This window comes from Neovison vison, chromosome 5, assembly GCF_020171115.1.
Source record: "Neovison vison isolate M4711 chromosome 5, ASM_NN_V1, whole genome shotgun sequence".
NCBI classification, from domain to species: Eukaryota; Metazoa; Chordata; class Mammalia; order Carnivora; family Mustelidae; genus Neogale; species Neogale vison.
In genome coordinates, this window is record NC_058095.1 from 152785593 (window position 1) to 152800907 (window position 15315).

General features: G+C 45.5%; 1 protein-coding gene across 1 annotated transcript in view; it reads left to right on the forward strand.

The window, feature by feature from the left end:
• Window positions 1-1253: 1253 nt before the first annotated feature.
• HS6ST3 (heparan sulfate 6-O-sulfotransferase 3) overlaps window positions 1254-15315 on the forward strand; it is a 649897-nt gene continuing 635835 nt past the window's right edge. Inside the window, exon 1 of the mRNA XM_044249976.1 lies at window positions 1254-1957. Coding sequence (XP_044105911.1) covers window positions 1254-1957 — 704 coding nt within the window. The remainder of the gene's footprint in view (window positions 1958-15315) is intronic.

Genomic DNA, 15315 nt, shown 5'->3' on the forward strand with positions numbered 1-15315 from the left:
TGATGGATGGATGCCGGTTGAGTAAAATTGTAGAGTCGAACACTCCAAGTTTGTAGTTAAGGAGGGACCGGAATAAAACTTGAGCAACAGTTAGAACGTCTTGGGTGGAAATTAAAAGCAGTCTGGAGCCAATTCCTCCAGCCAGCTCGAGTGCAGTCCTGTCTAGGTGAGTCTGCCCAGCGGTGTGCGAGCGCTCTCCCTGCACAGAGGCCGGCCAGATTTGCGTCCATCTCAGAAAGAGAAAGCTGCGGATTTAAAGGTCTCGGATCCGCGCCGGCCACGCTCTCCTCGGGGCCTCCCTCCTTGCTCCGCCTTCGCCTCTCTCCCAAATACCTCCTCGCCCGGGGCTGAAGGGATTCCCACCCCCAGCTGCCGGCTCCGAGCCCCGCGGAGCAGCGGACTCCTCCCCTGGAAACTCCTCCGGGGCTGGGGAAGGCTTTGGCGCATGCTCCGTACCTAGGGCAGGTTTTTGCTGCGGGTAGCAGGGCTCCTGTCACACCGGCTGGCGGGTTGTGGCGGTGCCAGCCACTGTGTGCGAGTGTGCCTGCGTGCCCGCGCCTGGGCGGACCGACCCGGAGCAGCAGTGCGACTCTTCCCTGGGAGGCGGCTCCGCACGGGCGCCTCGCCCGCAGCCGCCGCGGGGGCTCCTCTGCAAACTTGCGGGCGGGCGCCGTCTGCCCTCGCGGCTCCCGCGCCCGGCGACCGGAGGGCAAAGGCGCCGGGTGCGCGTTCCGGGCGCGGTGCCCGCGGCCGCCCGGGGCGGCGGGGCCGGGCCGCGCCTTCGCCCTTGGCCCGCGCCCTGGCGAGACTCATGCAGCCCCCGCGCTCGCGGCCGCAGCCGCCCGGCTGCCCCGGGCAGGTGCAGCAGGACCCGAGGCGCGCTCCCCAGCGCCTGAGCGCCTGAGCGCAGGCGGCGGGATGCCCCGCGTGGCCTGAGAGCGCGCGCCGCGCCCGGGCGGGAGCGGGGAGCCGGCCAAGCCGGGCGCTCCCGGGAGCGCAGGGCGCCCCACGCCGCAGCCGGAGCCCCGCGCGCCGGCTCCCGCCTCCCCGCTCGGCTCGCAGGCCCCGGCGCTGCCAGCGCGGGAGTGCCGGAGCGCCGCGGGGCCGCCAGCCAGCCGCACGCCTCGGCGTCAGGGGCATGGAGGAGCGGCGGGCTCGGAGCCGCGCCCCGGAGTCCCCGAAACTTCCGAGCCGGCGCCAGTCCGCGCCGCTGCCGCCGCCGCCGCTTCGCCTGCTGGCCTGAGAGCGGGACCATGGATGAAAGGTTCAACAAGTGGCTGCTGACGCCCGTGCTCACTCTCCTCTTCGTGGTCATCATGTACCAGTACGTGTCCCCCTCCTGCACCAGCTCCTGCGCCAACTTCGGGGAGCAGCCCCGCGCGGGGGAGGCCGGCCAGCCGGCCGCCCCGAGTCCCGCCCGCCGGGCACAGGCGCCGCCCGAGGAGTGGGAGCGGCGGCCCCAGTTGCCCCCGCCACCCCGGGGGCCGCCCGAGGGGCCTCGGGGGGCCGTGGCGCCAGAGGACGAGGACGAGGAGCTCGGGGAGCCGGAGGAGGAAGAAGAGGAGGAGGAAGAGGAGCCGGACCCGGAGGCCCCCGAGAACGGCTCCCTGCCCCGGTTCGTGCCGCGCTTTAACTTCACCCTGAAGGACCTGACCCGCTTCGTGGATTTCAATATCAAAGGGCGCGACGTGATCGTGTTTCTGCACATCCAGAAGACCGGGGGCACCACGTTCGGCCGGCACCTGGTGAAGAACATCCGGCTGGAGCAGCCGTGTAGCTGTAAAGCGGGCCAGAAGAAGTGCACCTGCCACCGGCCGGGCAAGAAGGAGACGTGGCTTTTCTCCCGCTTCTCCACCGGCTGGAGCTGCGGGCTGCACGCCGACTGGACGGAGCTCACCAACTGCGTGCCGGCCATCATGGAGAAGAAGGACTGTCCCCGCAACCACAGCCACACCAGGTACCGTCTCCGGCCCCCTCTGGCTTTCCGTCACCTCCCCGCCCCTCTCCCCTGGGTCCCGACCCTGGGCGGCTCTGCGCGACCTGAGCGTGCGGGTGGTTTCCCTAGCGTCTTTCAGCGATTGGGTCAGGGGCTTTCGGAGTGGGGTCGGAAACCTCTGGATGGTGCCCTTTGGTCTTGAACTCATTCCGTCCCTCCTTCCTCCCCTCCCTTCCCGCCGCTTCCCGATATCCCCTTTCACCTTCAAAGACGTCCCGACTAGTAGTAGTATGTGTTCTTCCTCGTGCCCGGGGCTGCGTGGCCTCCCTCCCACCGTGCAATGGAGAGGAGGCCTGGGCTAGACTCGCGAGGTCGGATCTTGTACCTAAATTGTGTGAGTGGAAACCCAGACCCGGTAAAAGGCAGGAGGAACTGGGCATAGAGAGGCAGGACGGGCGTTTTCAGGCACACTGAAGCCAGAGACGAGTCTAATCCCTCTTTAAGCGGCTCTAGGGTGGCTTCTCGCCCGCTCAGGAAACAATCCTCTTGATGTGTCTTTGAAGACACACTTTCAAATTCCTGCTGTACCTCGATAACCCTAATTCTAGAGATGGTCTTTGTTGCTGGGCAATGCCAGGATTTAGACTCCTGCTGTTCTCAGCAAGATTTCCACTCTCCCCCAGACCAATCAATCAGCACATTCCAGAGGTACTTGTTAAATGCCTACTGTGTGCCTAGCAACGTGCTACGTGGACACAGAGATAAAATAAGTAAAATCCCTTTCAGGATAGGTGTCCCCCCAACTTTTAAATAGTAATATGGCTGAAAATGAAGAAAGTTTGAAATCTTAATAGCCAATGAAACTGCTTACATTATTAATATCCTTTTCTCCCCCTCCACTTCTAAATAGTAATACTGCTGAGAATTAGGAAAGTTTGAAATCTTAATAGACAATGAAACTGCTTACATTATTAACGTCCTTTGAGAGAGGCACGGGCTTAAGAATTTGGTTGAATGTTCTTTCTGCCCACTGCAATTTGAAGATTAATCTGACATGCTTGCTCAAGGGACTAAAATATTAAAAGCTTGGAACACCAGTTTATTGAAGTTTTTATCTCAGAGGTTTCAAACAATTTGGTGTAAGGAAATAGGAATTTAAAAACTCAAGCTCAATATGTTGGTATCAGATAGCTTTTGCATTTGACATTATGGAAAAACTTCATTTACTGGAAACTACCCAGATCCTGAAATTCACCACCACTGAAGCATCTAATTCTACTTCATTTCTCCAAGAATGAGCAAAATTTCATTATGGGATTTTTTACTCTGGCAGTTTTTCAAATACTTTCTCTCCTCCCTGCTTCTTCCCCTGTTTAATGGAAATTGGTTTGAATAGGAAACTGGTTGGACATGGAATGAAGGCATTAGGCTCCTTCCTTAGCATATTTTAAGGACCTTTTACTTTTAAAAATTTCCAATCCTGCCCCTCTGTTTTAGCTTAAAACAGTTTTTCAATTAATTATTACTTTCAGACTTCCTAACAGACGGGACTGTTATTTCAATGAGAGACAATCTTTGCTGCATTTTACCCCAAATTGTACCCTTTGTATTTCAACCTTTAGGCATTAATTACTGACTGACCCCAAGGAGTTTGCTACTCTGATTCCCAGCTTCCATTTCAATAAAACTAGAGACTTTGACTATCACAGAGAAACATTGAATGACTCCACTGTAGGGATGGGCATTTTATTCTACCAATATATATAAAAATCTCAATAGGTAGATGAAGAGTTTTGGAGAAACTAGAGATTATGGGACGGGAAAATAATTAGATTTTTGCTTAGTGATGAAATGCTGCTTCTGCTATAGACCCTACATGGATTAAGCAGTAAGGTCTCACTCCTATAGGAGATACTCAGTATCTCTCTACTCTGTGATGTAGGAAAATTCCACCTTGGCTATCTGAACATATGGTCTCTATAGCACAGTAAATGCTTTTCTCTGTTTACTGATGGACCATGAACATTTATTTCTCTCTGAATCACCAGTTATTAGATAATCACCCTTAACTGTTTTTTTTTTAAATTTTAATATTTAATTTTCATGGTAGGTTTTTTTTTGGGGGGGTCGGTTACCACATTATAATTCCTTTTCTTCTTCACCTTATCTCCCCCTTCTTGGTATCCTAAATTACTTCTTTGGCTCTAGATGTTGTAGGAAAGGAATTGTGGGTTATGTGACGTACCCTACATCTAAAGTTATAGGGAAAAAGTTGAAGGAATGTCCAGTAGCATCTTTCTCACAGAGAAGATTGAATTAGTGGTCTGTCATTGGAATGCCTGAGTACAGCATTCTACAGTCAACCAGATTAGCCTGGATAATGGAGGGTACGCTTCCACAATGCAAAATGGCAGATAATCTATGCTACATAATGGGAACAAGGTTCTTCAAATAGGGCTGACTCTAGGCAAAATGGAGAAGTAGATCATGTTGATTTTAGTTTCCTAGTCTCTTTGCTTTGGGCCCCCTTGAGGGTCCCCCTCCCCATTTCTCACAGGGATTAATGCCTTTTTAAGTCATGTAATGAGCAGGAGCGAGGATTCTGGATTCAGATGGCTATGGCTCTTGTGTGTAACCGAGAGTGGCCCTTACTAGCTGTGTAACCAGGAGTATCTTACTCCTTCGGAACCTCAGATTCTTTATCTTTAAAGCCTACGTAGTACTTCTCTTACAGAGGTATTGTGAGAACTGAATGAACAAAGGTGAGCAAAATGCTTAGCGCAGTTGTCTGCGTATAGCGTAACGTGCTGGTACTCAGTATTTAGATGCAGACATATAATAACAGTTAACATTAGTTGTTAATCGTAATAATACTTTTCCCGAGTCAAGGCCTTCTTTCATGAAAGGATCTGAGGTCAGTTCCTTAAAACATCTCACTGTAAGTGGGTCACCTGATTGTATAGAGATGCTATTTTCTGATTACTTGTATTGAGACAGAAACCAAACTTCAGAAATAAATGGGAAATTATGGACATTTGAGCATCAGTCAATGCAGGGGACATGACGGGAAACAGGGACACAATATAATTGGGTATATATTCTGTTGGTGATGAAACAAACAAGCAAACAAAACCCAACCTGTCTGGAACAGTGTGAGCAAGTGGGAATATCAAGGACCAAAGGCAGAAGTGGGAAGCCGACTCTGAAAGGAGATGCATGGTTTCAAGGAAGGAGCCGTCACAGGGACGGTATGGATGCAGGCAGGGACGAGGCTCTGGGGCTGGCAGTTTGGAAGCAGCACAGAGGCCATTTGTGACCACAGAGATTAGATTGGAAGGTGGCACATATGAATGACCTCTTCGATCCTGTCACCGCTGATTTCTTCTTGTTATTTTCCTTTTGCCCCCCCCCCCCCCCCCCGCAACCATCTTTTTGGTAGGTTATTCTTTCTTGTTATTCTTGTGCTGCCTTCTTTATTCCTGTGTTTCCTTCTTCGATCTGCACGATCAGGTCTTTAGAAGACTGTGCCTTACGATTGTTGAGTATGGAAAGGATCACAGCCTTTCACGGCTAAAAAAGACTGACAGGGTGATCACGCCCTATAATACATGTGGCGAATGGGCAATTTAATTCTAAGGAGGTGAAGTGATGTATCTAAGGTTTCTTTAGGGAACTTGAATCTTCATTCTAATAAGTTTTGGTTGATGTTTTGCCTGTTGTTTTCTTCTATTTGCTGTGGAAAATAAGGTGGAGAGTGTTTTTAAGCACTTAGTATGTGCCAGGTGCTGTGATAGTTCTGGCAATATAGTTTTGAATAGTGTCAGTCCTATGGAGCTTAGGCTATTAGGAAAAAAAGACCTTGATCTTCTTTGGTAGGTGAGTAGGACCCTCATTCTTAAATAACGGTAGAAAGAGATTCTTTTTCTTTCCTTTTTTTTTTTTTTTTAAGATTTATTTATTTTAGAGAGTGAGAAAGAGAGAGTGAGAGCATGTGTGTGGGGAGGGGCAGAAGGAGAGAATTTCTAGTACACTCCAAGCTGAATGCGGAGCCCCAGGCAGGGCTTGATCCCATGACCCATGAGATCATGACCTGAGCCAAAACCAAGAGTTGGCCACTTAACCAACTAAGCCACCCAGGAGCCGCATTGCTGGAAGGAGGTTCCATTCATACCTCTTGTAGGGTGGAGTAGTGATTTTTCCCTTTTATGACCTGCTTTCTGTTTGTTCTTTTAGACTAGTTGGAATCTTATGAATATTGTAGTAGGTAGGGCCTTCTGTGTTACAAATGATACAAAATTAACTCAAGTCAGCCAAGGGGGAATTATTGACTTCATAACCAGACCATAGGAAACATAGGAGAGAGTTGGTTCTAAGAATGGCTGGAACTGGAGGTCTGGGGTCTTTCTCCCTATACTTCTTTGGATATTGAACACATCAGATTGGCCAATTCCATGAAACGGGTAAATGGCTATCATATCTAATAGCTCCACAGGCCAAGGGAATAGCAAACTTCCTCCATGTTCCAATTTAAAATCCTGGGGAATGACTGATTAGTCCAGCTGGGAACTTGTGACTCTCCTTTCTGTCCGTCCATGTGGGCAGGGCGATGAGGTTTTCAGACCCACCTGATATCACAGTACCATAGTGGGACTGGGGTGTGTGTGTATGTATGTGTGTGATGATAAGAAGGGGACCTCACACAGATACAGCTCCCACAAAGACCATGGGGTTCTGGATAGTCTTTCCACTTGTGTCAATTACAGGTGTAAGTGAACAAAAAAGAAACAAATTTTTAGATCTCCCTTTTGTGTTCTTGTATGTAGGAACATTTTTAAGTCAAGCTGTAGCCCCAGTTTACTTGAAACAGCTGGAAACCATGTCATATGAGGAATAATTTGAAGGAACCGGAAGTACTTAATATGAAGATGGAAAAATTAAGAAGATGCAAAAATTGCCTTCCAATAGTCCGAGGAGGAAGGTGTGGAAAATGGAGGAAGCTTGCTCTGTATTTCTCCAAAGGATAGAGCTAGAATAGATGGGATCCCAGTGGTAGGATAAGGTTTCAGAACCTTCTAAGAACTTGTAGCTGTCTAGGATGCCTGAGTGGCTCAGCCAGCTAAGGGTCTCCCTTTGGCTTAGGTCATGATCGCAGGGTCCTGGGATTGAGCCCTACGTTGACTCCTTGTTCAGTGGAGAGTCTGTTTGTCCTGCTGTCCCTCCTCCTACTTGTGTTCTCTCTTTCTCTCAAATAAATATATAAAATATTTTTATAAAGTTTTTTTTTTGAAGATTTTCCTTATATATTTGAGAGAAAGCAAAAGTGAGAGAGATCATAGAGGGAGAGGGAGAAGCAGACTCCCAGTTGAGTGGAGAGCCCGAAGCAGGGCTCAATCCCAGGACCATGGGGTCAGGACCTGAGCTGAAGGCAGATGCTTAACCCACTGAGCCATACAGACACTCCAAACCAAAAACATCTTTAGAAACATTTGTAGCTGTCTACAAATGTTTGTGTGAGAATGAACTCTTTTGTGAGGTGGCCTATTCCTTAGAAGTGAAAACTTCAAATATGGCTGATCACTGCTGGTTTTGTGAAAGTGGTTCCTCCCCAGGAAGGGCTGAGCTTGTATGGCCTTCTATTTTAAGGTTCTGTGTTCTAATCTAAGCTGAATTCAGGGTATCTTTTTTTGCCTCTTCCCTGCCCCATGCAGAGGAAACAAAGCAAGAGGAAAAAAACCCCCAAAAGGATTACAAATGGACTACTCATTTCTCAGGCATTTGTAGATCTTTCTACCAAGCAAGCTTTTGGTAGAACACGGTCTGATGGTGTAGACGGTTGTATTCATTCAGGACTAAAAGCAACGGATAGGTCCATGTATAAAAGGGCAAGAGGAGAAAATATAACATAACTTACCACCAAAAGCCATCACCACTTTGAAACATCATCTGGGTACTGCTTTTTTCTGTGGACAGCGGGCTTAAACACATAAGGAGGCTGCAGAGCTCTGTTTCAGACTGTCTAGAATATTATGGCCCATATTGCTTTCTAAAGCATAATCTTTTTGATGTCTCTTCTAATTAGAAATGTTGAACTGCAGAGAAGGTTAATTTTCACCATCAGGTTTGTGTGCTGTGTGAAACTAAGGAGATAAGAGATTGTTCTCTCTAAATGCCATATTCACTTACATGTTCATTACAGAGTCTCCGGAAGTGTCGCTTCTGGTCCAAACCGCCAATATTTGCTATAAATCAGAAGGAGGTTGAATTAAATCCATTCCTTTTTTTTTTTTTTTTGAGTTGTAAAGATAAAACTGGAACCAGTAAATTGAGATTGATCATTTATTTTTCTGCCTTTTTCTTGCTGGTTACCTTGGGATGTTGACAAGGTTTGATTTTTTAGAGAAATACAAATGCTCATGTAATAACCAGAAACTAGGTAAAATTTAGCCTCTAACAATGTGGACTGGCTTAATCTTAGACTCTTACATTATTATTCCCCAAAGCTAATTATTATCATCTCATTTTTACTAAGGACAATCAGAAGCTTATGGTATTTGAAAGTTACTTACGCTTGATAATGAATTAAACAGGTTTAATTGAGACTGCCAAATTTTAATGTGATTTTAAGACTCATGAAATACATTATTGGGCCAAGAAATAGGTTTAGTATGAAAACAATTAAATGGGGAACTCAAATTAATATTTTCTGGTAATTATCTTGTTTTTTAGTTTGTTAAATTATATAAATTCTCTGATTTTCATTGGCTAATATAACTTTATTTTAATTACAGTTAATCAGTTAACTATGTGTTGGGAAGTATACTGGACAGTAAACTTGGAACGGTATTATTTGTTTATATCTCTTCTAGCACATACACTTGCTCAGTAAAACCCATGTAAAGTTCCCAAGCACAGAGACTGACCTATAAAAAATGCTTGACACATGTCAGCTAACAATCTGTCATCTATTCTAGATTACCTTCTAAAAATATCAGCATAACTTAACCAGATTGTGGTTCTTTATGGAATGATCCAATGTTTTATGTCATGACTCTCTTATTTCAGGTGAAAATTCAAATTATTAGTAATTGCCTTTCATAATTAGCAAGATGTCAACTGCCCTGATTCTCTAGAGTAGTAAAAGTCAGGACAGAGACCACGGGTTATTAGACCGTTCTAGAAGGTTTCTCCTATGAGACAGCATGCTACAAGTCAGGCATTCCTTTGGGAACAAGGTTAATCTCATTCATTCTCATTTTCGGGGGAAAAAAAAAATCAGCCTAAACAGAGAGCATGGCTCTTTGATATAGATTGGGAGGCTGAGAAAAATCTAAACAACATGGCTTGGATTACTACTAGCTGATGTCAGATGGCTGAGGTGGTTGTGGCTGGAAATTGTGTTATTGAAGAGCATTGGAGAGACCCTGAATTAGGAAAAAAGCTCTCAAGGGAAATTGGAAGAAATCAATGACAAATTTATCAGCCACTGAAAATCACTGGAAATTGTGCTGATGCCCAGTTTGTGAGTGTCGTTTGGCTGACGTTCAGCAGCATGGGCTGTGATGTCAAATGAGCTGGATTTTTTTTAAACTTAGAATATATGTCTTTTTTTAAAAAATTAAATTCAAGTTAGTTAACATATAGCGTAGTATGACTTTCAGAAGTAGAATTCCGTGATTTATCACTTACAGACAACACCCAGTGCTCATCCCAAGTACCCTCCTTACTGCCTATCCCCCATCTGGCCCATCCCCCACCCATCTCCCTGGCTCAACCTCTTACTCCCATGTAACCCTGAAGAAGTCAGTTACCTGTTCTGTACTTTGATTTCCTTCTCTGGAAAATAGGAATAATGGTACTATGCCTGGTGAGGGCTAAGAATGCCCAGAGACTGACCCGTGTGAGTGTTAGCCATTATTCTGTTCTCACGGGGCTTGTCTTACACATTTATGCTGTTATGTGTAAAAATAAAACGACAAGAGGCAACCTGAACCATGCTTTTTGAAGCTGGAACTTCTTATCCCAAGTGATGCAAAAGAGAAGCCATAAATGGTAAAAGTGAACGTTAATTCGTAAGTCACCGTGGACACTCAGTGGGCACTTAATGAATGCTGTTGATTGGAAACTTGCTTTCTTTCTCCGGCATATCATGTTATTTTTTTTATGGGAAATTAATGAAACAGCAGCAGAAATGTTTAAAACACACACAATTAAATTCATAAATGGAGCAATCCTGCAGTGAAATTGAATTAGTTGCCTGTGGGCACATAAATATTTGCAGTGCGTTGCAATTATTAATATCTTACCGTGCTTTTCTTGGTAAGTACTGTGCCATTTGTTGTCACAACCTTGCATTTAACACCGTGTGTTCACGGTTACTCCTGTATTCTAGTTTCTTAATAGACATAAGAGGGTAGAAATGCTAACCTCCTTGCAGTCCTCCAGATTTTTGTTAGCTTTTTTTTTTTTTTTTTTAAGATTTTATTTATTTATTTGACAGAAATCTGAGGCAGAGGCAGGCAGAGAGAGAGGGGGAAGCAGGCCAAGCAGAGAGCCCGATGCAGGGCTCGATCCAAGGACCCCAGGATCACGACCCGAGCTGAAGGCAGAGGCTTCAACCCACTGAGCCACCCAGGCACCCCTTCTGTTAGCTTTTGTAGAGTATTTCTTATGAAGGAATCAAGGTTATGGAGAGATGACAACAAACCTGGATGATAGCTTCCATATTTTGTGGACTCTAATTATGAACTTGTAGAATTTTATAGGTTTGCTTACAAAGTGAAAACATAGACCTAGAGAGAAGGGTGCATGTGATTTTAAGCATACCTAGGTGGTGACTTGACCTGGGTGTGCAAGCCTGAAGGAAAGATCTCTCGAGGACTGTGAAAAACAAGGGGACGTGCCCTGGGAAGACAGACTAGCCACTGATCACGCAGCGTGTAAATTAGCAGGATGCTGCCGAGGAGGGAGAGAAGAAGGACAAAAGTAGTCAAGGTGAAGAATGAAATCCTAAAAACCTGAAATGCGAATGAATATTGAAAGTGGAGGTTAGCACTTCATCTCGCGAGCACTGGTTTGTCTCATTAGTGCATTCATGGGGAGTCATTGGCTATCTGGGCGGCTGTCGGCCTTGGAGGGCCCGTGTGCTTGAATGCTGCTGGGCTTCTTTTATTTGCTTACGCGTTCTTCTTCTGTGTCCCCGGGAGCAGTATTAGTCAGCTGCCTGGCAGCAAACAGAGGCGCACTCTGGGATGGTGAAGGGCTATTACAGATCTGTGGACTGGTAAGGGCCCACACTGGACCTGGGGCTCCTTAATGGAGGGAAACTGTTACCTTCTCTGAGCCTGTTGTCAGCATCCCTTGTCTGCTGGGGCCTGACCTAAGTGACAGCCTCAAAGGTAGGAAGGGCTGCCTCATAGGAACTGCGGGCAGAGAACAGCTGAGCGCCCCCCACTTCCCACCCCTCCACCCCCCAAATATGGAGTTGAGGCAGAGAGGTCGAATGGGGAGGAAATCTCTTGACCAATCTCTTGATCACTTTCTCCACGTGTCCGTCTCCTTCCATTGTCTTCCCCTGGCTGGAACTGTGTAGCTAAACAGCTGGAGAGCTACATGATCCAACGCATGTGCTTTCCCGAGGCAGAGCAAGGCAGAGAATGGATTTGGGTTTGGAGTGGGTGACTGGGATAAAAATGGAGAATAACTTGGACTGTGCCTTTAAATCGCTTGAAATTTCTTCTAATCCATCTTATGAATGTCCCACTCAGTTCAACAAACGAGACCAAGTAGAAATATCTTTCAGTACCTGAACCACATGCTTTCTGTATGGACCATTAGTCTCCACCTAAAGAATGGTAAAGGCAGCAAAGGACATTCAGAGGAGCAGTCACCACAGGCAAGGGACTTTCCACCGAATAGTAGGAATGATGCTAAGTTTGGGTTTTGTCCCCATTATACGCCCAGAATCGGCTGGTAATGACGACATGTCTGGGCAGTTATATCTGTATGATGACATATAGTGGACAACCCACATTTTATATTATATCTGCATGTGATATTTTATTTTAAAAGATTTTATTTGTTTATTTGACAGAGCAAGAGAGCACAAGTAGGCAGAACAGCAGAGGGAGAGGGAGAAGCAGGATCCCCACTGAGCAGAGAGCCCCATGCGGGACTCAATCCCAGGACCCTGGGATCATGACCTGAGCCAAAGATGGTCGCCTCACCGACTGAGCCACCGGCCCCCCATGCATGCAATATTTTATAGCTTTGAAGTCCTACAGCAGTATTAGTTAAGGCAGGGCAGAATAGTTTACAAAACTGGCTGCAGTTTGCAAAAGCATGCTGGTGAGATGAGCTGCTTCCTGTTGCTTAGGTTTTCTTCTAAGAATATAAAGATCGTTAAAAGTAATATGAAGGTGGCTTTCAGTCTCTGAAGGTAAAAGGTGAGGAAAGGAGAAAAATTGTACTTGAATTTTAAATTTTAATTTGAAACTCTTCTAATGCTTTTGGTTTTATTTTTAAGACTTTTGAAACACTATTTCCATATTTGTCTTGGGGGAGATATGATATGTTTAGTATTATGCATAGGTGCAACTCTCCGCAAAACAGGCACGTGGAAACTCCTAGCATTAGATACTGAAACACAGTGGAAGTTGATATGTGAGAAAATTCGAGTAAGTACCATCAAGTCACTGCTCTCATTCCAAGAGTCAAAATGTCATGAGTCAAACACTATTCAGTGTGTGCATTTGTAGGTGACAAAAATGATACTCAGTGCAGTAACTGTTCCGAGGACATTTTTTGAGCTTGGTCCATATGTGTTAAGTTCATTTCTTTTTTTAAAATTTTTTATTTTTTAAAAAGCTTTCATTTATTTATTTTGAGAGAGAGAGAAAAAGTGTGAGCGCCTGCGTGGGGTGAAGGGCAGAGGAAGAGGGAGATGCAGATTCCCTGTTGAGCTTGGCGCCCGTGATTGGGCTTGATGTGGGGCTTGCTCCCATGACACTGAGGTCATGACCCTGAGAGCATGACCTGAGCGGAAGTCAGACGCTTAACTGACTGAGCCACTTAGGCATCCCTTCCCAAGTTCATTTCTTCCATCCGTAAGAGGGAATTTTGCATTGTTGGGAACAGCATCATCCTTGAAAAAGTTACCCACCTCTATCCTCTTTTTCCACAGCTCCCCCTACCCCTCAACACTTTTTTTTTTTTTTGTTCTCTGGGACACAAGGATCATCTTCAGGCCTTCGAGCTGGATGAAAGTTACTTGCATGATAAAATTGCCTTAGGAATTGTATCCTGCTGGCTGTGGAAGGTATTAGCTCTAAGGAGCCTACACTCCAACTGAATTTAAGTCCAGTTGACTCGAAGATTCCAGGAGAGGTGTTAGAGAAGTTTTTCTTTCCCGCATAGCTTTATTGAGTTTGTCATTCTGCCTTCCAAACACTCGATGAAAGAGGTGAATTAATGGGTAGTTCTATTTCTAATGTTTCTATTAAGAAGCAGTTCTATCAATACTTCTCTTGATAAATAAATACCAAAAGTATTGTGCATAAAAACGCCAGGCAACATGAAGGAACTCAGGTACATTGGAGCTGTCAAATTTATTATCTGATGTGTATTTAATCTAAAAATATTTGTCAGCTCTCATGGCCCATGCTTTGTCTTTTAAATTCAGACTTAAGCCTACAGCACCACCGCAGATAAATTTCTTTGCTTTGAAAGTTTTATTCTCCAAGTTCCCTATGTGTGCTATAAAGAATAATTAATGTAATGAAAAAATCAATATTGTGTATAAATTATTTAGGCTTTACTATCACTGTAATTTTCTCTTGAACAACTATCGATCGGCGACAATTCATTTGTTAATTTCTTCCTAATAAGATATTCATTGTATTAGGTGTATAGTGGTGCTGTCCCTGCACCTTCAAAAATAAGCCATGAATTACTAATAATATATGCAGCAAGTTAACCTACTAGTGAGTGCCGTGAGGTTGCAAACAGGCGGGGGGGGGTCATTTGAAATGTGCAAAGCCTACGTAGTTAGACAACCGCTAATGACTGGATGAGTAGACTCTTGCAGGATATTAATTTGTACTTTAAAATTTTGTGTGAATGTATTTTTCCAGGTACAAGAAGGCCTTCGCACTGGCAGATTCTGCCCCAGTAGCATTTTCTAGATCTAATAAAATAAACAGGCAAAGAACCTATGTTCTGTATATGTGCTGCCGAAGCGAGCACAGAACCTATGTTCTGAAACCCAACTGGGGGTTCAAATCCTGACTGTTGCTTACTATTATATGACGTGGCATGAACTGTGTAGGTTCTCTAGACCTCATTTTTTTTTTTTTTTTAAATTCGCAAAACAGGGATTAAAAACTTTCCTGTTTAGGGCTAGTGTTGGTTTGAGACCTTGGGAGCTTGCTTTCTGGGTGAAATCTGAAAACACCCATGTACGTGGAGGGCAAAGAAAGACTGAAGGAAGAGATAGCTGCTCCAGACTGGTAGGTGGCAGGTTGGATAAGCAAGGGAATTTACCTATGAAGCTTGTCTTGGGAGCTCCGTGCACCCGCCTGCCAGATTCTCATATAGAGACCTTAACTGAATTCAGTCCAAGCAGTCTCAACACACTTCCTTTCTCAAGGCTGTGTCCTCCAGACAGCTCTTAGCATGGGGCTGTAGGCAGAAAGTGCACTCCAGGGCAGAGGGGCAGCGGGGAGATCCTCTGATACCCTGAGCCCAGCTTGTGCCTGGTCAACCAGGGGTCATGTCCATTGGAAGACTTCCTCCAACAGTCAGCAATGCCAACCATATGAGTTAATGTACACACACATTTCTAGGTGTGCAGAGAGCCTGATGCGGGGCTTGATCCCAGGACCCTGGGATCACGACCTGAGACCTGAGCCTAAGAGGCTTTAACCCACTGAGCCACCCAGGTGCCCCATGTGTTTCTTTTTTAAGCTAATTTTTAAATCCACAGTTCTTTTGTTTTGGGTGGGGGATGAGGAATAATTTTCCTAACTATCTGTAACAGTGCTTTGAATGCATTGGTTATTAAATGCTGCTTTGACAGGTGTCCACTGAATTTCTTCAGAGGAGTAGGAAAAATGTGAGACCTTGTGGAAACCCAAAGAGATTAGAGTCCAAGAACTCAAACTGCCAAAATTCATGGGAGAGAGAACTTTTGTGTCAGCTTATTTGGACCGGGGAGGCATCTAGATTTGTGATTAAGTGACCACTTTGTTTTTTTTTTTTTTTTTTTTTTTAAGATTTTATTTATTTATTTGAGAGAGAGAGAGACAGTGAGAGAGAGCATGAGCGAGGAGAAGGTCAGAGAGCGAAGCAGACTCCCCCATGGAGCTGGGAGCCTGATGTGGGAC